We start from the raw sequence: 22,940 nt of genomic DNA on the forward strand, positions 1-22,940 counted from the left end.
TTCACGATATGACTCCATACTACTCATCGTTGATCGATTCACAATATCACTTTTCTCCTTATTTAATATTACTCTTACTCCGGGTCTTTATTGATCCTTATCCTCTTTTTAATCATATCCACATATCATTTTCATAGATCCCTTACTTATTATCCTATTCTTTAAATAATAAAGAACAACAGTAGTACTACTACTTTATAACAGAACCTTTTTTTTTATTGTGCTGTTTTTTTTTCCCTCCATATATCAAAATGTACCCAATCATCCATCAAGGCATTATCAGCATCCATTTCTTCACTCTGTCGAACATGACTACTTGAATCCTCACTCGACTTGGGTGTGGTTGGTTTCTCTTTATGAGACGATGTATCGGATAGGAATGGAGATCTGGACATGGAGGTATTACTATTCTGTACAGCGGTTGCAAGCTTCTGACCATCGGCAAACAAATTCTCAAAGACTTCACGGCCCAGACTCTTTGGCACTTCGGATGTAGATTTAACTAATTGGAAACTATTTGCAAATTCATGATCAAAAAACATCTCCAAAGATTCGTTGGTAAGAGCCACCATACGGAACGACGGTAAGCTAAGATCTACAGTATCTGCTAGCATAGAGTTTTCCAACTGCCGTGTACGATCGCGAAACGACCATAACATTCTACCATTTCCTGCTACTGCTTCTGCTTCCACTCTTTTCGGTGTTGTTGTCATTGTTAGATCTGCTAATCGATGAGATAGTGTGTTCTCGTCCGGTTGTCCTCCTCTAGCAATATCTGACTGCTCATGGCTATTAACAATAAGGTTTGTCACTGCATCCCATGCCATGTCTGTATCTTTCAAGTGACTAATAAGCCAATACATCTCTTTACTCATCGTAACGATATCTTCGCTGCCTAATAAGCCATCTTTATCTGTATCGTATAGATCAAAGTACCAATCTAAATGTGACATAATATCCTTTTCCGATAGAAGAAAAAAAGCTTCGTCAGTATATATCACAGTCCACAGCACCCTTCAACTTTTACGAGTGTTCCATTCAACATTACCCCATGTAAAATATCACTCATCCCTTTCACCATATGTTGGAAATCCAAAAGATCGTCCGGTGAATCATTTCCTAAAAACTGTTTGAAAAGACGATCTATGAAACTGTTGCATACATTGTTCGCTGCATTTGCATCAGCATTATGGCTACTATCATGTCCCTCGGATGGAAATGATGTAGAAGGTTTAGCCCAGGGCGTCATTGATTGTAGCATGCTTTGGAATGCAGCACGATTCATTTTTGATATGCTTGTATTGTCACTGTCTTTTCTAGCATAATAGAGCGTCGTAAAATATTTGTCGTATAAAATGGCTATATCATCTTTACTGAACGATGCCATATCCTTCAGATTACGAATAGCTGTACGTTTGGTGAACGATTCAATACTTGCTCCTACTTTCAACTGATTTTGATTACGGAGCTCCATTACCATTTCATTAGTAACCAAAGAGAACTCTCTATACTATATATAATTTAAAAAAAAGTTCAAGATGCAAAGCATGGTTCCATCATTCTTTGAAGAGACTTACTGCAGAAAACATAATCTCATTAAATTTCTAATAGAGATAGTCAGGATAAAGTCAGTACCTCCAGACCGTTATTATTAGGAAAGCATTTTACTTACAGTTGTTTTTATGTGCTTCATGGAAGCATATTTGACCTCTTCTTTATCACCAATCGTCTGGAAAAATGTCTTGAAAACGTTCAAAAAGCCACCATCATCCGTTGTTTTTAGTAAATCGTCACCATTTGCTTTCAGAATAGCTACAAAAGACAGTTGAATGAAGTTTTGATTTTGATATCTGTTACCCTGCTAAAACTCTACGGCGAACAATTACTTACCTAAGCTGTTAAGCAGTAAGAAAACAGATGTTAGTATATGAATAGTAGATGAGTGCAATATCTGGACTCAATGATGCACTCGGACGACGCTTACCCGATCTGGAATATAATTCTAGGTCCCTCCATAAACAAAATATCAAGAACACGCACAGCATATTCAAGAGGCATTGAATTGATGTACAAGCTAAGAAACCATGGAAGGCATGCAACCGATAATTCAACATTTGTTTTCTGAAAATGTTCCCAGAGTAGAGGCATTGTTCGCTGTACAAGTTTTTCAAAAACGATCTGATCAAGCAATGCGCCGTACATATTCGTACTGTAGTAGCCTGGACAGAAACGGTCCACTAGCACATGCAATATCCAGAATGCCTGTTCTTCGGTAGTGTAAATGAGAAGCGCTGAAACAACGATGTTCATTGCCTGACAGTAACCTAGCTCAGGATTTTTCCAAGCATAAGCAGTTAACACGCGACGTAAACGATTAATTCCTTCGGAAGTTTGATAGCCTGGGTATTCAGGAAGAGATCTTAATGAGTGTACCGAATAAGAAAAAAAAGTTTAGAAACTATGGTTCATCGCCACATAGATAAAAAAGTTTTGAAATTCTCTTACCTATTCAAATCCTTTTCAATCTCTTCCGTCGATGTTGATTTCTGGTCCTTATACTTTGCAAGAATTTCTTGATATACACCTTGATTGGCAAATCTCAAATACATTGCACCCGACGATACTTCCCATATTTCACCACGTAATAAGTTTGGCAAACCAACACGGACCAATTTACCGAACGTGGACAACTGTATCATTGTCAAATTTCTACCATTTTCTAAGCACAGAATAATAAGTATGTGTAAGTGTTGATCCCCCTCTCTCCACCTTATCCCCTCAGAAACTGTTTACTTTTTTTTTTTTTTTTACCTTGAAAATATATCTTCCATAACTTCACCTTACTCTTCTCTTTAGAGCTCTTAGGGTTTACAGGGTATCCGAATTCCATTCCGAGACCGCCAATATGTATTTTCGTGTCAATTAAGCTGTCTATATGGAATAGCTGCTCCGATTCACAAGAGGTAAGAAAAGACTTTAACTTTTTAAAAAAGGGTGTCTGTTTCAGTAAGTGGCTTTTAAGTGCTTCACAGAGTTGCTCACAGATATGCTTTTCTGCCTAGAGTGCGAATGGGAGGAAGGGTGGTCAGGAACAATACCAACTTTACATTTCCTATTTTTTTTCCTTACATGTAACAAGAAATCGTGCTCCATTTTATGCCATGTTGTTATTGCAACCCCCGATGTATACGCTCCTTTGCTGATTCTCTCCACGCGTTTAATTGTATATAATGGAAGAACGACTTTACAGAGGGGTAAATGTTGTTGTGGTGCTGGCAGCCTCTCTTCCGATTCGAATGTTAGAAATGTCTGCGACAGATAGACACGACCTACCACTTGGATCAAGGTGGACGGTACCTGTGATATAAACTGAGGGTCGCGGTCGGCGGATGGCTCTTTGTAATACGTCGCCTCGAGCGCGTATAAAACGGATTGGTTCACTGGCAGTCGAAAGCGTGCACAAAAGAGGTCGTTGCGTTTTCGAGCTTCAAGGTCTTTCTTCAAAGGGCTTCGTAATGGGTGCTGCCTTTTATTGTTATCATCTGTAAGATATTGTTGATCGTCCACTTGACTGTCCAATCTTGTAGATGAAGATGAAACAAGCGAGGAGACAGGGCTTCCTGGTGTGCTACTCCCCGCTGAGCTCTTTAACCATCTTTGCATTGCTTGACCTGCCAATTGAAGCAAGAGCTCATATACCTCATCTCTGCGAAACATATTCGTTAAATAACACTAGACCGTGAAACGCAAAAAAAGAAGTAATCTCACATGAGTACGACTTGTTTATGTAAGAAGAGATGAGGTGACCCGATGTAGGAATATAAACCCATCCTTCATACCTCCTCTTGTGATTTGGTGATAAGTCTTAAGCTATCACCAAATATACCTTTCGACCTTTCCTTTTTTATCTCTTGGATGTCTTTCAATTCAATCAAGACTTTTGTTTCTATCCCCAATAAAAAGGAATAAAATCCTAGGTAGTTTTCACTGATGTATAACCAACCTTGTCTAGATTTATAGGCACAAGAATAATCTAGACTCCATGATCCCGTTACTATTATTTGCCGATCAATCCTAAAAAAAGAAACTCAAACAAAACTACACTTACAATTAACAAATCTTTCAGAAGGTGGTATCTCGAATATTTGTCTAAAACTTCTCGATGCATTCCGCACCTTTTCGTCCGATGATAATTCATCCGTACCACATTCTTTTGTTGTTTTTTCGTTAGAGCATATATGGAAAAAAATATAGATGAACAATGTTGAGTCGCTTTTTACCGATCTGGAAGGGGGCAATGGGCTAGAAAACAAACTATTTGAGAATATATATACCTATGGTTGCTACTATCATGTTGATCTTTTCAAGGACCCAGTTCTCCTTATCATGCGGATGATTTATTATTTCTAATTCGGGTATCATATTCTTTTCTATCCATGACCAAGCGAGTCTGATGGAGCTTTCCGTCTCGGCCACAGCTATTTGAAGGCACATCGTATTGACTTCTCTTTGAAATAGTATGCGAAACGGTGGTAACTTTGTGTCGAAACTGTGGTAAAATTCGTGAGAAACTCAAATACAACCTATAAATATCGATTATTTTTTTCTACAAGATTGCGTGTATTTACACATTGGCAATGGTGCTCATAAGATTGCGAAACAGGTGATTTCCGGGTGACGATGACTTTTGCAGTAAGAAATTGTCTTTTTGTAAAATAGTTGTCCAAAATGGCGTTAGAGTGATATCAGTTGGCGTAGGTAATGTGAACACCTATGTTATCATTACATGAGATAAAATCAATGGTTTAAAAACGATCAAAATTCCTGTTGATGTGCAGATCGAGGCAAAATTATGCATGTCAAAAAGAAGCTTTACATTTTGAGGCACACCCATTGTAAAGGTTGGCTGGTCCGCCATAATAGGGATATAAGAAAGGCTTCAAGGTGCTGGATATAATTTGGTGACGAGAGTAAACGTGTAAAATATGAGGAATGCAAACTAGCGTTTAAAAGTTCTGATACAAAAATGCAAAGAGCCCTTCTTAGAAGAGTGGAACAGAAAATAAAGGCTTCTATATAAGGAAACACTCCTCCTCATACATATTGCCCATTGTTTGGCGGCGAGTCTAATTTTGCTCCCATTTAGCATACCATTTATCTTTTTTAAGCATTGTTGTATTACTTTCTAATTTGGTCAGCATACATGATCAAGTGGCTAGTTAAACTATGGCAGTATTTGATCATCTATTCTTAACAGACTATCATAAAAATCCTTGAATTTCGTTCAATGTGATAAAACATAAAATGAGAAGAGGGAAGACTTGACAGGAATTATTTGACTGTTAACTACAATGATTTATAAAGATACAGTCAACTTATTTGACACTATCCTTCCTATTTATGTTGCAAGTTCAACGGATTATTTCTGAAATAGGTTTCATATCATTTTGAAAAAAAACTTCTTTACATTGAAAGAACACACGGGTTTCTCCCAAAAAAAAAAAAAAAAAAAGGAATATATTATATATTATTTCGTGCACTGCATGAGAATTATAGGTTAGTAAAAAAAATAGAAAAGATAAAAGTAAAGGTAAAACGTTCAATTCCGCAAAACGTAAGCTAATGAATAGGATTAAAGGAATTTGGGAGAATTGGCACAAAATGCGAACAGCAAACCAGCAACAAGTCCAGCACTTGGCAAAGTAATAAACCATGAAAAGAAACACATTGCCAGCATCTTCCAATTCACGGCCTTTAAGCCATTCTTGTTACATAGACCAATGGCTGTCGATGCTCCAACAATACAATGTGTCGTTGAAATAGGCAAACCCAATTGAGAGCATGTCAACACAGTCAAGGCAGCCGCTAATTCTGCACAAAAACCACGAGAAGGAGTGAAATAAGTAATGTTATTACCCATCGCGCGCATGACGTGATAACCCATGAGAGCCAAACCAAGGTCAATACCAACACCACCATAGACCAATATCCAAATAGGTACAGGCACTTTTCCTGCCACTTCGACTTTACCGGTTGACCAAATGGTGTAAATGGAGGAGATAGGACCTATAGCATTGGATACATCATTCGAACCATGGGCAAAAGAAGCCATACAGGCAGTGATCACTTGAAGGAACGAAAAGAGATATTCAGCATCGTCTTCATATATTTCTGCGTTCGCATGGACATGTCGAAGTTTAGCGTTGTCAATATTACGAACATCTTGTTTTAAGCCATGCGTAGCCATTTGAATCACTTTTGTCTTGTATTTGTTCAATGTGCTCGATAACCATTGCTTGCTTGATAATTTTTGCAGATCGCCGCTTTCTTGATCGTTAGCTAATGAAGTGTTTGTATCCGCATCTTTTGTGTCCACTTCTTTTAATTTTTCATTGACAACTTCCACTTCAGTCGTATGGTTAGCATCAGTCTCTGTATGGGTCTCTTCATCGCTCGGTGTGACAATGGATTCCGGTCTGTGCTGTTGCTGCCTTTCAGCTTCAATCTCATCGATGGTGCGTTGTCTCTTCAACCACGGAACGTAGAAGATTTGGTACCACTTGACAGCTTCTCTATTTTTGACACGACGGACCACCCAAGGACAGAAGAAAAATTGAGCAAATAGAGCGCAAGCAGCAGCGACAGCGAAGGCAATACCAACGATAAGACCTATCGACATGTGTTTTGATCCACCGCCAGGAGCTTTGTAGATGATGTAGAAGGCTTCGATGGCAGCAGTGAAGAAGAAGTAAACAGGAACGAGTCGAATTCCCCATTTGAAACTCTCCACCCGACGTAAGATAGCGTGTTTGGTGATAGTATAAATAATGGCAGCCACAATACCAGCACATACAGGTGATATGAACCAAGAAGCAATAATTTGTGATACACCATTCCAAGACCAGTCAATACTATTTGTGGGGGAGGAGGGGGGGGGGAGAGGATAGAAATTGTTTCATAGATGATCAGTTATATCATTCGGCTCTAAACATGTATTTATCATATGAACCCGGTCATAATTACCTTCCTGCGCCAAAAGCAGAAATTCCGACACCTATGATCGCCCCCACAATAGAATGTGTAGTGCTTACAGGCCAACCAAATCGACTAGCCGTAAGGACCCAAGCAGCGGAACCACAGATAGCGCAAAACATAGCCAGCATTAGCATCTCAGGCTGATTGACGTAATAAGAGGGAGAAAGAATACCGCCTTTGATTGTCTCTGCAGTTTCCGCACCAAGAAGAACAGCACCACCAAATTCTGTAAAGCAAGCAATGATACATGCTTGCCCCAGACTAAGGGAGCCCGAAGAAACTGAAGTAGCAAACGAATTGGACACATCATTTGCACCAATACCAAACGCGTCCATAAACGCAATGACCATAGATATGGCAAAGATCCATGTATATCCATAGGCTTCCATTGAAATTGCTGGGCGGTGTGAGTGAAGATTCTATAGTTAGCAATTAGAAGCGACGAAAGAAGTAGATGGCCTATATATGTAATGCTCCAAAGTCTAAACTGGAAAGACAAAAGGAAAGAAAAAAAAAAACAAAAAAACAAACAATAATAAACCATATTTAAAAGGATGGACACAACAGCTCTTGAAATCCTTAGTATGATATATAGGTGTAAAATTCGCCTAATAGAAACAAATGAAATTTTTGATCTAGTAAGTACCTATCTATGTGCTATTTGACTACAAGGCGGGACAGTCATTGGTCTCTGCAAACACTTGCGGATCAGGAAGAAAAGTAACAGTTTTCCACAAATCCGGAATCAATGACAGCCAATCAAAATTGTTCTTATCTGGCATGTATTGAAAGAGTGCACGGTTTGGTCAAGATCCATTTTATGCAGCAATTGACAATGGAAACTGAGGAAAATACTATTGATCTTTCATTTCCATTACTGATCCAGATAAACTCTTTCTTTTTGTAAGCCTTATGATAGAGTTTTACTTTTTAGACGCTGTACTCTCTGAAATTTGGGTGGCTAAAAATGCTCTTTTAGCACCAGTTCTGCCTAGAATTGACAATTCTTTCTGGCTTAGGTTAGCCTTTTTTGATGACTAAAAAGGGCGTTGAATAATAAGTACGCTTCTCCTTGTTTGAAACAATAGTAAAGCTATTACTCTTAAAGAAGAGTTGAATAGGTCAAGTTGGGTTTTTTACTATTACCTATACGCAACACACTCCATATTGACAATATTAAGCCTGTCGTTTATGATTTCTTATGCCGAATAGAATGGAATGACAGTTTTATAATACATTCATTACTTAAAAGCTAAAGTAAATCGCTTTACTTTTACAAATTGTGTTCAAAAGACGTAATACCAGTTTGGGAAATCCTTGCCAAAGAGTTTATACAGCAAGAATATTTTCGAATATTATTTATAGTTCTCACGATAAGGATCAGTATCAAATTGACGAGTTCTTTCGTTCTTTTGGAATGAAAACACCCTGTGGATATCTTTGCGCTATCAATAGGTGTGATCTAACTGAGTCAGGCACGGTATCGATGGGTACAACTGACACCTTTGCGTTGAGCTCTTTGATAACTGCACAGCCTCTTTCACTTTTGATTTCTAGATTGTAAAGCAGGAGGCAAAGAAGAATGAACAGGCTGGCTCAAGAGTTATATTCACCAGCTGATGGACACATCATGATCGCATCACTTTATGTGTATTATCTAAACATCAGATGGTATCCTTTGTATATGTCAAAAAGATCATTTGCAGAAATACAACGAATATTATACATATCTCATCAACAAATGAATTTCCCATTTTTCCTAGCCCAAGATTTAGCCGTCTTGGGAAATAAAAACCATTTACGATAGCCGCGACGTACAATGCAACATTCCTTCGACGTCTCATGCGTTAGAACTGGCGTCTAAATGCAGTTTACCTGGTAGGTTCATGCTTGATCTGAATATATATCAGTATCCTGCAATGACGATGTAGTATCAAACGCAGGTAACCCTCGACACACCAAAGCTACGTACGGATTTAGGCATGCTTTTGGCAGTTGACTTGGCTGATGAGATAAAGGCAACACAAGAAAAAGACAAGAAAGCGAAAGTTTCCGAAATTTTTTTTTTGTTTTAGCCAATTAAATTCACCAGCTTTGATCATGCACTGCTGAATCTAAATCTTTTTCAGATTTGACACAAAAAAAGCTTTCCATCTCCCAGGGCGGAAAAGCTCTTCAAAAAGATGGGTATTTCTCTAGAACGCGTAAAAAGTCATACTGAAATGAAGAATAAAGAGAAAGAATACAGTCATTCAAAGTCGTTTATCAACAAAAAAAAACCCCTTTTGATTTCTCTGTATCGAACGAAAACAGGGTCCAACAAGTGACTCTTCCAAACAAATCAAAGGTTTGAAAATGATAGGTGTTGTTCCTGAAACTGCGCTGTTTTTCCGTTTTGTAAGATGAATTAGATTAAAAAGTTTAGAACAAGTATGTACCGAGAAAACAAGAGCTTGGATTCAAGATACGGGAGATAAATATATTAAAGATGGGTTTACAAATAAGTAGTATAAGTACAATTTTTACATGTATCAATAGGTGAATATCTATTATTCATTGTCGTTATTATATGTACAGTTAGATCAAAATGGATGGCAATGAGTAGCCAAGCTGTGTCTATTATTTACTAAACACAACTTCCATTTCTTCCAGAGTTCTGCCTTTGGTTTCGGGAATAAAGCAACAGCCAAAGAAGCACACACAGCAGCAGGCTCCAAAAAAGAAGTAGACACCGGAAACAGTATGCGCAATAAAGAGAGGTGCGCAGTAAGTGATCAGAATGGTAAAGGCCCAATTGAGGCCATAAGTCATCGCAAGGCCTTTAGCACGAGTACGCATATTGAAGACTTCAGCAGGGTATACATAAGACGCTGTTCCCCAACTAAATTGGAAAGCACCCACAAAGATATACAAAAAGGCAATAATGGTATTACGGGCATTCGCGTTCAAGATCGTGACAGAAGACGTTTCTACATCGACAATGGTGTAAACCTGGAACATAGCGCCGACAATGAACATACTGATACCCATAATCGCTGCACCTACCAAAAACACAGGCTTTCTACCCATCTTATCAATGCAGAATTGAAGACAAATGAAAGCGCACAAGAACGAGAATATGCCAGTACCGCCTGTGGCAGCGATAGACGCGGAAGCATCATTTAAACCAGCACCTTGAATAATCTGAGGAGCATAGTACCAAATGGCAACACTACCTGTGAAGGAGGTAGATATACTGATAAAGAAGGAAAGGAAAGTACGCTTGCGGTTGGTGCCTTGGAACAATTCCATATAAGTACGCTTGCCAAGAGAGCGTTCAAATTCAATTTCGCTAACGATTTCGTCATATTCGTGAAGCACCACGACATTGTTGGTGGGAACCTGATGAAGTTCACTGAGAACAGCCTTGGCTTCTTCGAATCTTTCTTTATCAATAAGCCAACGAGGAGAGAAAGGTAATGTAAAGATGATACCAGCAAACAAAAAGCAGACAATAAGATGAAGAAGCCATGGTCCACGCCATGACCAATTTGTATGCACATAGCTGGTACCAAATGTAACAAAGTATCCACACACTTGACCAAAGGAAGACATGAGAGTAAAGAAACTGATAAGACGTCCACGAATATCAGGAGGAGCGATTTCTGAATGGTACAATGGGATAGCATTACCCATAAGACCTGAGCCAAATCCACCAATAAGTCTACCAGCTAGCACAACACCATATTTGACACCAATGATCTGCAGTAAACAGCCAGTCCCAAAAATAACGGAAGCAGCAATGATAGAGTATTTTCTGCTGAAACGATCTATGAAGTAAAAGGTCAAAATTTCATCGGTAACATAATTTTTGTTTTAGAGATAGCTGTCATCCGAGAAAATAATATGAAATTGAACCTTACCACACAAGTATCCAGAGGAAAAAGAACCTAACGTTGCAGTCATCAAGTATAAAGCAAGCAATAATCCTTGAAGGTAAGCAAGGTTATCCTCTGTGAAAAAATTGTCCACGAATTGAGGCATAGCAAGAATGCCGCTAATAGCGCCAGTGTCGTAACCACATACGAATCCACCCACTGCTGCTACAATGGCTGAAAGATAAATTGCTTTACGAAATTTGGGAGGGGGTGTTGTGTCTACAGCTTCCATTGATGTTGTTGTTGGCGCTCTGAATAGTTGTTTCTCTTTCTCATCTACTTGCAATCCGTCTGACGGAGGTGCTTCAACTTTCGAGCTCATATTCTGCCGTTCAGATGGTTAGCAAGTACCAAATGTAAATGCTCAAGTCTAAGAAGGAATGAAGAAAAAAGTAAAAAAGGATCTCCCCTCAACTCTTTTTTTTTTTCCATTTAAGGCTTACTTTTTTATTTTTTTTTTTTTTTTTTTTTTTTGTGTGTTGTATAAATCAGTGAGTCTGAGTCTGTAACTGAAGTATACACAACGCACGTTTTCAATCAAAGTGGCACCGCTTTTTCGTGTCCTGATCGTACTACGGGACGAAAGGTTATGTTAGTAAGGTCTGAAAGTTTGCAAATCGATTGAGATTTGAGTATTCATGTATGGACATTGTTACAGTTTTTTAACTGCGGGTTTAGACGCAGCTTAAAAATAACTGGATGGAATGACCCAAATTTTGAGACGATTGAGTTAGAGTTTGAAGATCGAACTACACTAAAATGGAGACGTTTACCTGTAAATATCAAGCCAGTTTCGTTCTGGCGATAATAAAAATCAAAAGACTAAGAAGTTGTCTTCCGGCTGAACTCCGTAGGACGTTCCTTGTCTTTCCATACCGAAATGCTGATGGCCATCATGTTTTTTGCTGCATTGACATCGCGGTTCCATAGTATCTTACAGGTTTTGCAAACAAGGATACTACAGCCACGCACGGTGTCTAATGCTTTCAATGTGTCTGAGCGACAACAATTGCATATGCGTGATGTCAAGTATTCATCAATTGTCACGGCAAGGAGATCACCAGCAGCCTCTCTTCGCTTCAATGCACGCCACAAAACACCAACGACACCAGTTCTAAGGCCTTTTAGATGAACGGCGGAATTATTGAACATGCCGTCACCAAATACAACCAGAGGAACTTTTTTGCGATCACTCAGCCTGAATTTCTCAGGGGCCCATCGTCTGTTGAAGGAAGACAGTAGATTGAGTATACACAAATTCAGTGGACAGTTAATCGCTACAGACTTACCGAACGTGGTTATCGCTCTTTGTCTCTTCTTCTTCCCGGATCTCCTTCTCATTCTCTTCTTCCTGTTTTACTTTCACTTTCTGTTTCGTCTTCTTTCTTCTTTTTTTATGCTTAATTTTGCCCTTCTTCTTTGGCCATTTCATCTGTTCTTCCTTTCTTTTCTTCCGTAATTCTTTGTCGTATTTGATCCCTCCATCGACAAGCATGTTCACCATCATGTCTGCAGCACGCTGTCTGCCTTGATGCAGACGGAACCTTGTTTCACCCATACCTGGCCCATAGAATGAGAACAGGATCTCTAAATGTTGTAGTATGTAAATAATATATCTCTTATACTGTTCAGGCGAGCCTGTTTTACTACTTGGTATATTGCTTTCTATCGCTTTTATCATACAACCGGCCTTTTTCCTTTCTAATTCTGCATTGACACGAGTACTACCCGTCATGTGATAATATTCTTTTGTCGAGCAGCGCCGTATCTCATGTCTGTTTGTTTCTAACCCGATTGCTGCTGTAAATACGGTCTTTCGGCCAGGATCAACAAATGTGGGTCTGTAGTTTGTCGTGATTTCTTCATAGGAGAAGTCTTCCAACGTCAAGTCATGATGATCAATGATGGCGTCTTCTCTTGGTTTCTTCTTACGACTAAATAGGAAGTCTACAGTGAAGCCATCAGATCGAATGAGATTCCTGAAGAGCATACTTGTGTTTGTCTTTAACTCAGCAATACTATGATATAAGTGAAAGAATAATCTTGAGAACAGAGTCTTTTAGCAGAGTGCTATTTACTTTACCTTCTGAAGCCTAACTTTTTGAAGTTGAACACTTTACAAAATTGTTCAAGTTGATTCCAATAGCCCTTTACAAGTCTTCCAGGAAATAAAAAAGGAGTAAGGGCGTTTATGCTGATGGTAATGAAGCGCCATGATACTGAGGGTGTTGGAAAAGGGAAGAAGCGATGAGGTAATGGTAACCTACGAACATCGTAGGCAAAATGATTAGAATGCTCTTCTTCGTAGTAGTCCTGGATAAACCACAAGGGCTTGACAAATTTGACCGGATCGGCCGCCAATGATAAAAGCGTAACCTTTTCCTCCACAAGGTCTGCAAAGTTCTTGCACAAATTATCTATTCTTAATTTGTCATCACTGCTTAACTTGACTTTACCAGGCCATTTGGGTTCGCCTTTGCAAATCGCTTGATAGCAGTATTTTGTTGCGATTTCGTCAATATCGCGCTTTACCATGCTCTAAAGAGAAAAGAATATTGACTTTGCTGCTGTTTGGTTTAATGTAAAGTTAATCCTTACCGGGAACAAATTCTGCAAGGTATAGTATAGATATTTAAGCATTCGCTGCTCAAAAAGCTCAACAATGCTGTTTGTATATGTGGTACTGAGCTCTTTACAAGCTTCTGTCAAGCATTGGCTATAGCCTTTGGTGAAGCTATAACTTACTTCGACAGCTGGATGCTTCTCTTTGAACTGCTTATAGAAGTTTTTCATGGAATCATTTATTGCTTTCTTGTTGGTTACTGTTTTACCTGTTACAAGTTGTCCAACCGAATACCAGAACTGTTGGGTGAAAATTTCTTTTGGTGTGTCTTTCTTATTATGGATGAGATAAGCGTTAACAAATAGTTGCGAACGAAACACAATAGCCCTAATGTCATTGCAGCACGAAATGACTCTTTCTCTGAATTTCTCGCGGAAGGTTGGTAACACCGCACTGTCGATGGGAAGCTTTCTTGTGAATACAGTAGCATCATCACCAAGAACAGATGAAATGAGTTCTTCTTTCGAAGGCGTGTGTTTGAGGCATTGCGGCGAACGAGCAGTGGTATGGCCATCTTGTCCACAGCTGAGGCACTTTACAGCTTGTGCGGTGGTCTTTTTCCGTTTAACTGCTTTCTTCTTCTCTTTCACTTGGTCACTCTGTTTTCTCTTTTTGCCACTGCTACCAACTTTAAGGAGGTTACTCACAAGCAATTAAGTGCTGTGTGTAAGATAGATTTAGGTTTATTGCTTACCATCATCAGCTTTTACGGCTTTGTAATACTTGCATTTGTAATAACGCTTGTCAAAATGACCTGGTTCATAGCAGTCTCGACACTTGGTATGTTCTAAAAAGTTGCAACAAATATCAGAATCCTTATATCTTGATCTGACGGTTCTCCTACAATTATCAAGCATTTTACCAAATGGGTTCCTTTTAACCTGTTTCTTATGCTTTTCTTTAATAGATCTAATCTTCTGTATAAAGAAACTTTTGTACATGAATAGAGCTGTAAGTTACAAAAAAAGCGAAATACGGAAAAGAAGGGATCTTATTCTCGTTTAAAAGAACCCCTTCATTATAATCTAACTTTGACAACAAAACGCGAGAAAAGAAAGACACGTCTTTATCATTGGGCAAAGTTCCGAAAAAGGCACTGACGAACATCTGGTTGGGTCTTATAACACATCGTCAAATGACGAAAAAGTTGTCAAGCTTTTTGTAGCTCGTCCTATTGCAAAGTCACGCCAATAAGAGTTTTCTTAGCGACCTCTTTACTATGAGCACTCATTTTTAGGACTAGCTTGTACGCCATCCTTAATGCTGCTTGGATGATACTGGATAATTGATTATCAGCGAAATCGTCCAAGAATAATATACCGCTTCATCGTAAAATAATTGAAAGTTGTCTAAATTAAGATTTAATAGTGTCCAAAAAAATTTGTGAAAAGTCTGAAATAGTAGTTAAAACACTGTATTTTCACTGGATCGCTTTGACGGAGATATAATCGGATGCGCCATTGGTAATCTCTGAACTTCGTGGGGGAACTGTATATAAATGTCCAAGATCTCTTTCAGTGAACGTATGAAAAATTTTGAATGTTTCACTGGCTTTGTAACTCATTGTTCAACTGAAAGGCTTCATCATATGTACAACGACGATTTTACTCTGACGATTGGTAACACCTAAAAAACCAATTTTCTGCATCTATAATTCACAACGAACAATGGTAAGCTGACGTTTCATTTTATTTATTGTTGATTTTATATTATTTTGATTAAATACTCCAAATGAAAGGCAAAGAGTCCCTTTTTCTTTGCATCTTTCCTTTATCCGGTTAAATGGAAATTAGTTTTATTGATAATGCCTTGTTAAAGTTATAAGTTGTCCAGATTTACTATTTTTTTTTATTGTGGCCTAATGCTCCATCCTGCCCAGATTTATTAGAAAACATACATGCCTATTTGCTGGCACGGTAAGGTTGTTTCGCTGCTTTCATGAGTGGCTTTTTTCCACAAAAAAAAAAAAATTGGTACCACATTAGCGCTCTCAGACATATTCATCTCGACGACATGTAACGGCTTTTGAACACTAATGTTGGCTTACACGTAAAGCAGACACAATTAAACATATAAAACATCGGCTTACCCATAGTATCGTGTCTAAAGTGATTTCCAGTTTAAACTTCTCAAAATTGATTCTTGCATTGTTGAAAAGCGTCAAAATGAGTTTTCTGAACATACTGTTTTAAAGACTCTGTATTTTGCTCAACTACAATGCTATGTCAAGATCAACCAGGAGTCTTCATTTCATTATGAGAGGGAAGCTTTTAGCCACAGTTAGTTTTTACAATATGATCTGTCAGTCTTTATTATTCCAGCAAATACCTTAGCGGCTTCAACATCTACAAAGAGAAAACAACAACTATATTATAAGGCGTTTGCGCTTATACCTTGCTTACCCTTTTTACCATATCATTGAGTTTTCAGCTCAAGTTGACTTGTTTCGTTATTAATCCTTGCTAATATGGTTTGATAAGTTCAAAAAGCATGGTCAACGGCCGAGTATTGGTTGCGGCAATATCGTTCGTAAGCGTTGTTAACGCCAATAACAGTAATGGATAGAAACTTATACATGTTACGTTTGTAACTTCTATCCAATCACTTACAGCTCTCGAAATTCTCTGCAGTATGAGGATCTTATCAGTCCTATATCACCTGTTCCAGAATTTGAACAAAGAACAAAGGTGTTAGATTGTATCTCGTCTTTTTCCTCAAGCATTTGGGAAAAGTGCCTAATAAATGTCTACTGGCTTAGGCAGTCGATGCATAGTTTACCAATGCACGCTTATTGGGGAGATCTTAGTTGAAAGTAATAAACAATGATTCTCCTTCGGAAGGTAACGCATGTACAATTCATATGTTGCTTAATCCCATTCAGCCCTTTATAAATAGCAACAAGAACAAGCCCTTTGACTGTGTCTCCGATCCTCGTTTGCATACGGCTCGCAATCTTGACAATCTCACCAGTTAAGAGGAACTAGCACTTCGGAAACTGACAAGGGCTCCGTACTTATTCAATTGAACTTCTAAGAGTGCTTAATGCACAAATATTGATTTATAGCCTTGGAAAAAATAGCATAGAACTCTTGATAGTTTTTGGCATTTTTCCACATTCTTTTGGCAGGCTATGTATTATTGTCAAAGCTAGTTTTATCAACTAGATACGTCTTGTATGCATCCATGGTGCGTTGGCTGCTCCTTTAACCACGGCTGAAGCTACTGAAAATATCCTTTCTATGATTTTCTCAGTAGCGCTTTGAATGAGAGTATCATAGTATTGCTTGACACAAGGGTTACATTATTGACTCTTTCGTTTGGTGGCAACCTGAAGCTGTTTAAGGATTTCATATGTGAATCTTCCTGATTTGTCAAAAATCAGCGGTTTGTGCTTCTTTTAGTCAGAAAATAAGACCGTGAATACACAGTAAAGAGCCCGCAGGATGCAATATAATGTTTGTATAATGATTTGTCGGAGGGAGAACTGGCTTTACCATCTTGTTGTTATTCACCCAAATATTAGATGGAGGTTTGAATATCAGAACATTTCCAATGCTTTCAAATTTTAAGGGGCAGCTTTTTTTTTCCCTTTTTCTATGACTGTAGAACATGCTCAAGACTCAGTGCTGGTTGGAATGCATTTAAACACTGAAGAGGAAATCAACGAAGCTTTGGCAGTTCTAGAAGAAGAGAGTAATGCTTAACGAGTTCTTTTTCGCACTGCATTCCTTTTTCTTTTTCGATTTCATTTAACATTTAGTTCATTTGATATTTGCAACAGCTGAAAGACGTATCAACGATCTCAGCCAACGAATCGATTTCGTATGTGCAGCTTTGCGGGCTCAAGGAAACACACAGATCAATCGAATGCTAAAGTCGGTACGACAGCTAACCATTGGAGAGTTTTGCGGGACATATGAAGCCAATACCGAGAATTTTTTGAATGAGCAAGCTAAACAGCGTTCGGTGCAAAATTCCAAAAAAAGGTGAGGTGCAGATGAGAACCAAAGGTGACAGAGGGGCTTCGCCTTACTTTTTATCTCCCTTTCAGTATAGCGCATGTGGATGATAATGAGCCGGAAGTTGATAGTTTGATGAAACAAAGAAAGTCGAGTACAAGCGTTGACGGTACAGAGAAGAATCATGCTCACCCAGATGCGCACGAAAAGGAAAACCATCGAAAAGCTAACGAGATAAAAGAATGCCGTGAAGCCGACAAAGAGACACCCTTGCAAAACAGCCAACACCAACGCCCTGTGGAACGGTTCACTCTCCGTGTCAATAGAGGAGTATTGTCTGATATCAGTGTTCAATTAGATCCTGAGTATGTTGATGAAGATACTGATAAACTGGCTGTTGATTTACCAGAAGACATCGTTAATCAACTGGACAAACATCAAAAAGAACGTATTTTGAAGCAAATTCAACAACTGCAAAATACTTTAAGTGCATTTACAGAAACGCTGGGTTGACCTTACCAGTAAACAACATCATTTTGTACATATCATCACCATCTGATGCAAACCTACATAACGTGCATCAAGAATGTAAATAGGAATTGGGAATAAATAATTTATTTATTGATGAAATATGATAATTTCACAGTCATTAAGGTTGTTTCTTATAGTCTATTCAAACGAGGGATGATGGTATTGTCAAAAATTCTAATTGAAAGCTCTGCCATGAGTTAAGGTATGATACATCTGATCGATTTGTTCTTTGAAAGCGCTACGAGCATTTTCTCTTCTCAACTTGAAAGTGGGTGTCAAGAGTTCATTGGCCACACTGAACTCTTCTGTAATTAAATGAAGTGCCTTGACTTGTTCAAAACCCTTCAATCCATACTCTTTACCGAATTTGGTAAGTTCTTTCATTACTTCGAGATTGACAGCTGGCGATTCGCAAAGTTGTTCAAAAGACATAGATGCAAATTCAGGCTTTTTGGCAGCCCAATGCATCAATGGGTCGTGATCAGGTAAGAAAATACCTACTAATTGACTTTGCTTGGATTCACCGTATACAAAAGCCTGAGCAATCAATTCGTTCTTTTGATAAATACTTTCAATCTTCTCTGGTGCAATGTATTCGCCTTGCGATAATTTGAAGATGTTCTTGAGACGGTCGATGATAGCTATACGCTTAGCATCATCAATCATAGCGATATCACCAGTGTGCAGCCAGCCATCAACATCAATAGCTTCTTGTGTCTTTTCAGGACTCTTGTAGAATCCTTTCATAACTGCATTACCGCGAATGCAAAGTTCACCACGAGGATTGGGTATATCAGTTGAGTAGTAGTTCATATCAGGAACGTCCACAAGCTTAAATTCGGAGCAAAGGAAAGGGGCACCAACCACACCTGTCGTATTATCATTAAGAATGGTCTATAAAAGAAAAGAACGAATGTTAAGTGCCGTTGGATAATGACGAATGTATATTAGACAGAATACTTACCAAAGCGCCACTACAATAGTTTTCGGTTTGACCATAACCTTCATGCACTGTGGCAGATAAACAAATCTTCAAGAATTCCAGCACCTCAGGAGCAATAGGAGCTGATCCACTGATAATGAAACGAATTCTACCGCCGAGCTTCTCGCGTATAGCTTTAAAAACGAGTCGATCATACAACCAATGATGCACAGAATTGTCAAGATTAGCCTTTTTAGCATTATAAGCCATATGGAACAGGTAGCTGGCGACTCCACCCTTTGCATTGACGCCAGCTAAAACCTTATCATAGATACGATTAAAAAGACGGGGAACAGATGCAAACACGGTAGGCTTCAATTCAGCGATATCATCCATTAAAGTAGCAGGGTTACCAGTATAGTAACCAATAGCAGCACCTCTAAAAAGCATTAGACCTTCGACCACACGTTCAAAGACGTGGGCTAGAGGCAGGTAGGAAATGTAAACATCGTTTTCATCCACATGAGCAAATGAGCCAAGATCACCAGCATAAGCAGCACTGTATATTGAAGCAACACAGTTGGCTTGTGTAAGGACAGCACCTTTAGGAACACCCGTAGTGCCGCTAGTGTAACAGATTGTAGCGATATCTTCGGGTGAGGGTAGTTTACTTGCTTCATTGACTGCAGCGCCAAGTTCTTCGATCTGGGCGAATGTATAAAGACCAACACCGAGACTTTGTGCCTTTTCTTTGTCCGCATCGTTTATATCCTCATCCATTGAAATAATTGATTTAATGAAAGGAAGCCTTTCTTTAATGTTGAGAATACTTTCAACTTTATCCTTGCTACAAACGATGTGTTCCATTTCAGTTTGATTGATAATGTAGTCCATAGCTTCAGGCCCTAACGTATCGTATAAGGCGACGACAATCAATGCCTCTTTATAACAAGCAATTTCAGCGACAGTCTAAAGGGCAACCAACAAATAACAGAATTAAAAAGACTTATTGGAGCTCAGAATTTGAACAGCTTTTTTTTTCTTTTTTTCGTTTGGAGTTTTCGTTTTAGCTTTACCCATTCTCTACGATTGATACTATAGACACCAAGTGTTTGTTGTCTAGCCAAACCGAGTTTTAAGAGGCCTTTACCGAAATTTTCGATATGGGGTCTAACTTGTTCATAAGTTTCCCAGCGGTATTCTTTGAATACGTCCTCTTCTTTATGACGAATGCCAACAAATGGCCTATCTATTAATGCAAGATGGAAAAATAAAAATTAAGGTTACACACTTTTTGACAGGATATCTGATCGACTAGATCAGCAATCATATTTGATTCTAAATGAAGCCTTTCTCTTTGTCAATAAATTATAGTAACTTGCTTACCTTTACTTATTTCATAACCATGTAAATACATTTCCCACATAGTGGTAATATTGGGTGGATGACCTACCAGCTCATCAGGGGACAAAAAGTGGCGATAAACTGGAGTTTCGCCTTCTTTCTTTTGATATCCAGCAGCTTCTACTGCATAAGGTGGTTCAAACTTATTTGCCATGTTTTTCCCTATCACTGCTAATAAGCTGTAAAAAGATGAAGAGTTACAAAAAAAGGGGCAAAAATTGTTTGACAAAATGCCCAAAAATAAAAATAAAAAAAAATAAAAAGCCTTTGAAACTTAGAGTTGTTGAATGGCTGGCTTAACACGCTTCAACTCCGAGGTTCAAGAAAAAGATATGCTTAATTTAAAACCATTTTAAACAGCCACAGATTCGATGGGGCAGCGATTTTTCTTTGCAAAGAAGCAACGAACAGCAAGATAGGAAACCCCACGCTCAGGTTGAGATAGTTTTTCTAACAATTAGTTTAGCCGAAGCGGTAGTGTCATGTATACTTTTTTATTCTCATTAAAAAAACATACGGTTATATCTATTAAGGGATTAGTTTTGTCTTCTTAATACATGGATATTGTGAAAAAGACACAACCTCTCACGCAAAACACTATAAAATTTACAACTGGGCACGAATAAAAAAAAAACCAACTAGTTATGGATACTGCAATCATACGTTTAGAAAAGTAATGTTCCTTCTGCGAATACATTATCACTTCAAAATAGCAGGGCGACATGCCTTCCTCAAACACGGCAAAAATGTACAACCACAAAATAAGAACCCCACCAAAAGAAGGGAAAATGATATATTTATTTACAATTCGCAGAACGCACAAAAACGCCCAAATGACACTATTGTTTATCATGTACTTGCAGCCTACAGGTCAAAAGAAAATCAAGCAATTCACATCGGCAACTTACATATTATCAGCTAACATAAAAAAAAAGAGAGAGAGAGAAAGGAAAGCTGACGTGTTTTTATAACCAACTACAATACTCGAGTACGCACAACTTAATTACTAAATATGACAAACATAACAAGGGAACAAGCTATATGCATGCTATATTGTGAAGTTTTTAACGTTGAAAATGTCAAGTAAACTTGTGCCTACTATTGATGCACTGGAAAATTTGGAGATTTGCTATAAAGAAAATCCCATGGAGCCAATGCTGATTTCCGTAAAAAATTTAGTAAGCTCACCCTGACAAATATCGGAAATATACAGAAGAAATTGGAAAGTTAGAGATAGAAAAAGATAACTGAAGCTCTCACGTCTGAGTCTACTCGATTAAAACCTAATGCTACACCTATTCCATCATTGTGCTAGGTCCATAGTCAAACTAGTTCCTATCTAATCGTCCACCATTTCATTCAAATTCTTCTGAATTTATGACTTGTCATCTCATCTCCTATGTCTTATTTATCAAATGTTGTCTGTTTGTACAATGACTTTTTTCACCCACCATTCTTTTCTTTCTGCATGATTGTATTACCCAATGCCGTCCAAATAAGCCAAAAGCTACTTCTAAGAAAAGCTAAAAATGAAACGGCTCGAGTTGAAAGGAGAATAAACTAACACTATCAGACTGCATCAAGCACGTTCAATTCTATTAAAGTCATTATTTACAGCGACATGCATCCACTGTGGACAGCAGAACTACTTAGATAAGGGGTCGTACAGGTGTCTTCTCCATGACAGCAGTAACTTCTGTTCCATTTATGGTATTCCTTAAATTCTAACTATAGGATTTATAATAAAAGAATATCACAAGAGAAAGTAAACACGAAAGCTTAACGAAATCAAACGAAGAAGTAAGTGGCAGCGTTTTGAAAACAGAAATTGATGCCACTTGTTATATTTGATAATGGTATGTATGGTAATGATACTGTAAAAATGAGGGGACATATCACTGGAGTCACCGGTAGATTATATAAAGAGCTATTGAGGAGACAACGGACGTTTCTAACTGCTGTTGCTGATATTGCCGAGTTTCGCACATCAAAAGTGAGTATGTTGGACTGACTATTACTACATATTTGATAAGTAACTTGATAGTCTTCCGTATTACATTTGTTACAACTGCAAGAGTGACGATATGGAAGACGTGAAAATCCAAGATGGCTCAAGACTCTTCAGTACTAAAGTGCGTAAAGCTTACCAAGTACTATGGCAACGCGATGTTAATGCCTCAAAAAACATTACCACCATTGTCAAGGCTATCTGGACTGGCCAGGAAAGACCTGGCCCTTACAAGAGGGACCGCTACCGAAGGCGGTGCTGTCAGCTTTTCGGAACAGACAGCTTAAAGATATTTACATGTTTAGGTGAGCTCATCTTGTATGAATACTACTATATACTTTTTACGGTTTTATTAATGGATGCTTGGGATCCCTACCATACTCAGACAAGATAAATAAACTAATCACAGTATATTTACCTTGTCCGAGTATGCGTAAGTCGCACATTTGGCATTGAGCATTTTGACAGAAAAGGTATAATCCCAAAAACTATGCTTATCATTTGAGAATAGTTGTTGAATTTATCTAATCTAAATAATAAA

The 22,940-nt window shown here is 38.3% G+C and overlaps 11 protein-coding genes across 11 annotated transcripts; 3 read left to right on the forward strand and 8 right to left on the reverse strand.

Annotated features, from left to right (window-relative positions):
* Positions 1 to 215: 215 nt before the first annotated feature.
* Positions 216 to 2,890, reverse strand: BDF20DRAFT_903873 (rab-GTPase-TBC domain-containing protein; the record flags this gene model as incomplete). The annotated part of the gene is made up of 7 exons (XM_053082949.1): positions 216 to 959; positions 1,049 to 1,510; positions 1,709 to 1,812; positions 1,891 to 1,895; positions 1,985 to 2,419; positions 2,506 to 2,719; positions 2,812 to 2,890. 7 exons carry the CDS (start codon positions 2,888 to 2,890, stop codon positions 216 to 218), a joined length of 2,043 nt encoding a protein of 680 aa, XP_052940211.1.
* A 1,198-nt stretch (positions 2,891 to 4,088) lies between these two features.
* Positions 4,089 to 4,422, reverse strand: BDF20DRAFT_812678 (uncharacterized protein; the record flags this gene model as incomplete). Its single annotated transcript, XM_053076812.1, has 2 exons — positions 4,089 to 4,210; positions 4,335 to 4,422. The coding sequence occupies 2 exons, from the start codon at positions 4,420 to 4,422 to the stop codon at positions 4,089 to 4,091; spliced, it is 210 nt and encodes a 69-aa protein (XP_052940212.1).
* Positions 4,423 to 5,508: 1,086 nt separating this feature from the next.
* Positions 5,509 to 7,600, reverse strand: BDF20DRAFT_841842 (phosphate transporter). The gene is made up of 2 exons (XM_053079468.1): positions 7,024 to 7,600; positions 5,509 to 6,911 (listed from the first exon to the last, which is right to left on the reverse strand). The coding sequence occupies exons 1-2, from the start codon at positions 7,422 to 7,424 to the stop codon at positions 5,633 to 5,635; spliced, it is 1,680 nt and encodes a 559-aa protein (XP_052940213.1). The 5' UTR covers positions 7,425 to 7,600; the 3' UTR covers positions 5,509 to 5,632.
* An 87-nt stretch (positions 7,601 to 7,687) lies between these two features.
* BDF20DRAFT_831046 (uncharacterized protein) lies at positions 7,688 to 8,599 on the forward strand (the record flags this gene model as incomplete). Its single annotated transcript, XM_053078413.1, has 3 exons — positions 7,688 to 7,755; positions 7,944 to 8,054; positions 8,329 to 8,599. The coding sequence occupies 3 exons, from the start codon at positions 7,688 to 7,690 to the stop codon at positions 8,597 to 8,599; spliced, it is 450 nt and encodes a 149-aa protein (XP_052940214.1).
* A 1,055-nt stretch (positions 8,600 to 9,654) lies between these two features.
* On the reverse strand, positions 9,655 to 11,184 carry BDF20DRAFT_903875 (general substrate transporter; the record flags this gene model as incomplete). The annotated part of the gene is made up of 2 exons (XM_053082950.1): positions 9,655 to 10,844; positions 10,938 to 11,184. The coding sequence occupies 2 exons, from the start codon at positions 11,182 to 11,184 to the stop codon at positions 9,655 to 9,657; spliced, it is 1,437 nt and encodes a 478-aa protein (XP_052940215.1).
* A 1,179-nt stretch (positions 11,185 to 12,363) lies between these two features.
* On the reverse strand, positions 12,364 to 12,951 carry BDF20DRAFT_802001 (uncharacterized protein; the record flags this gene model as incomplete). Its single annotated transcript, XM_053076407.1, has 1 exon — positions 12,364 to 12,951. A coding segment is annotated over one exon (588 nt), but the record flags the coding sequence as incomplete, so codon positions are not given.
* Positions 12,952 to 13,031: 80 nt separating this feature from the next.
* On the reverse strand, positions 13,032 to 13,988 carry BDF20DRAFT_812481 (uncharacterized protein; the record flags this gene model as incomplete). Its single annotated transcript, XM_053076792.1, has 2 exons — positions 13,032 to 13,490; positions 13,551 to 13,988. Coding segments are annotated over 2 exons (897 nt in total), but the record flags the coding sequence as incomplete, so codon positions are not given.
* Positions 13,989 to 14,437: 449 nt separating this feature from the next.
* On the reverse strand, positions 14,438 to 14,709 carry BDF20DRAFT_841867 (uncharacterized protein). Its single transcript, XM_053079469.1, has one exon. The coding sequence runs from the start codon at positions 14,680 to 14,682 to the stop codon at positions 14,485 to 14,487; it is 198 nt and encodes a 65-aa protein (XP_052940218.1). The 5' UTR covers positions 14,683 to 14,709; the 3' UTR covers positions 14,438 to 14,484.
* A 2,462-nt stretch (positions 14,710 to 17,171) lies between these two features.
* On the forward strand, positions 17,172 to 18,047 carry BDF20DRAFT_831049 (uncharacterized protein; the record flags this gene model as incomplete). The annotated part of the gene is made up of 3 exons (XM_053078414.1): positions 17,172 to 17,268; positions 17,336 to 17,561; positions 17,627 to 18,047. 3 exons carry the CDS (start codon positions 17,172 to 17,174, stop codon positions 18,045 to 18,047), a joined length of 744 nt encoding a protein of 247 aa, XP_052940219.1.
* A 192-nt stretch (positions 18,048 to 18,239) lies between these two features.
* Positions 18,240 to 20,545, reverse strand: BDF20DRAFT_903877 (uncharacterized protein; the record flags this gene model as incomplete). The annotated part of the gene is made up of 4 exons (XM_053082951.1): positions 18,240 to 18,959; positions 19,030 to 19,956; positions 20,064 to 20,236; positions 20,374 to 20,545. 4 exons carry the CDS (start codon positions 20,543 to 20,545, stop codon positions 18,240 to 18,242), a joined length of 1,992 nt encoding a protein of 663 aa, XP_052940220.1.
* Positions 20,546 to 22,222: 1,677 nt separating this feature from the next.
* Positions 22,223 to 22,793, forward strand: BDF20DRAFT_831051 (uncharacterized protein; the record flags this gene model as incomplete). Its single annotated transcript, XM_053078415.1, has 2 exons — positions 22,223 to 22,384; positions 22,467 to 22,793. 2 exons carry the CDS (start codon positions 22,223 to 22,225, stop codon positions 22,791 to 22,793), a joined length of 489 nt encoding a protein of 162 aa, XP_052940221.1.
* Positions 22,794 to 22,940: the final 147 nt, after the last annotated feature.

This window comes from Mycotypha africana (genome assembly GCF_025528875.1).
Source record: "Mycotypha africana strain NRRL 2978 chromosome Unknown BDF20scaffold_1, whole genome shotgun sequence".
In the NCBI taxonomy this organism is placed as follows: domain Eukaryota; kingdom Fungi; phylum Mucoromycota; class Mucoromycetes; order Mucorales; family Mycotyphaceae; genus Mycotypha; species Mycotypha africana.

Excerpts from the sequence above, each read along its gene's own strand:
- BDF20DRAFT_841842 (XM_053079468.1), bottom strand. The coding sequence starts at position 7,424 with ATGGAAGCCTATGGATATACATGGATCTTTGCCATATCTATGGTCATT. Across the intron at positions 6,912-7,023 it reads TCTGCTTTTGGCGCAGGAAG|TATTGACTGGTCTTGGAATG; the intron begins GTAATTATGACC and ends CCCCACAAATAG.
- BDF20DRAFT_841867 (XM_053079469.1), bottom strand. The coding sequence starts at position 14,682 with ATGTTCGTCAGTGCCTTTTTCGGAACTTTGCCCAATGATAAAGACGTG.